The sequence below is a fragment of the Trypanosoma equiperdum genome (genome assembly GCF_001457755.1).
Source record: "Trypanosoma equiperdum strain OVI genome assembly, contig: ctg_1951, whole genome shotgun sequence".
In the NCBI taxonomy this organism is placed as follows: domain Eukaryota; phylum Euglenozoa; class Kinetoplastea; order Trypanosomatida; family Trypanosomatidae; genus Trypanosoma; species Trypanosoma equiperdum.
In genome coordinates this window covers 13,559-14,503 of record NW_027124006.1, presented here as the reverse complement: position 1 = coordinate 14,503, position 945 = coordinate 13,559, and the positions used below count along the sequence as shown (strand labels likewise).

The window sequence follows — 945 nt, the reverse complement described above, 5'->3', positions numbered from 1 at the left end:
AAGGAAGGCAAAGGAGCTTGAGAACCTCAAGAGGCGTCTGGAGAAGGATCGTCTTGCCCTGCAGAAGATTCGTAAGGAGGACGACAGCGTTGACGAGACCGCATTGGCGGAGAATGGAATCGTGGAACTGCTTGAAGTCGCCCACGCTGTCGTCGAGGAAGGGGAAAAGGTTCTGCTGCAAAGAAAGCATACCACCAGGGAGGCCAGCACGCCGAGGCGCATGGAAGTGGAGAAGAAGAAAGCGAAGGCAGTGGAGGATATAAAGAAAGCCCTTGAGGAAGAGCGCTTGGCTCGGCAGAAGGAACGTGAGCAGGAGGTCCAACGCAAGGCGGAGCAGGTTCGACTGTTACGCGAGAAGATGAAGCAGCGACGCGAGGACCTGCTGAGGGCGCAGGAGGAAAAAAGGAAAAAGGCAGCTGAGGGCATTTGGGAGTTCGTGCCCGTTTCGTAGAATATCTTCCGTTCGTACTCTCGTGAATGTTGGGACACTTTCTCGTTTTATTTTTGCTTTTTCTACTTGCTTTATCCACACTTTCTTTCCATGGGTGGATATTCCTTTTTATTTTTGTGCGGTGGTCTAAAAAGATGCTGAGTGGGAAAAGTTGCTGTTATTACTGAAAGTATATGTTTATGTTGAAACAAAAAAAAAAGAGGCAACAATTAAAATGTCTCATTTTTTCCATGAAGGCCTCTTTTACGAGAAGAAAGGATATATAACTGGCGGTTGAGGTCGTGTGCCTCAACCCCGGACGGTTTCTGTTTTTTGTTTTTAATCCCTTTTTGGTCACCAACGTGATCATTGTATCTGCTCGTCGTTGGTGCCGTGGTGATAAAAGTACGTTTAGGTGATGCGAAGCACGATGTAGGGAAGATGTGGTGGTGGCTGCGCTTGTATATGGACGTTGGGTTGAGGTTTTGCCGAATATACATATTTTTTTTTTCTAC

General features: G+C 47.3%; 1 protein-coding gene across 1 annotated transcript; it reads left to right on the top strand.

Annotated features, from left to right (window-relative positions):
• Positions 1 to 220: 220 nt before the first annotated feature.
• Positions 221 to 451, top strand: TEOVI_000852200 (Trichohyalin, putative; the record flags this gene model as incomplete). Its single annotated transcript, XM_067223752.1, has 1 exon — positions 221 to 451. The coding sequence occupies one exon, from the start codon at positions 221 to 223 to the stop codon at positions 449 to 451; it is 231 nt and encodes a 76-aa protein (XP_067079853.1).
• Positions 452 to 945: the final 494 nt, after the last annotated feature.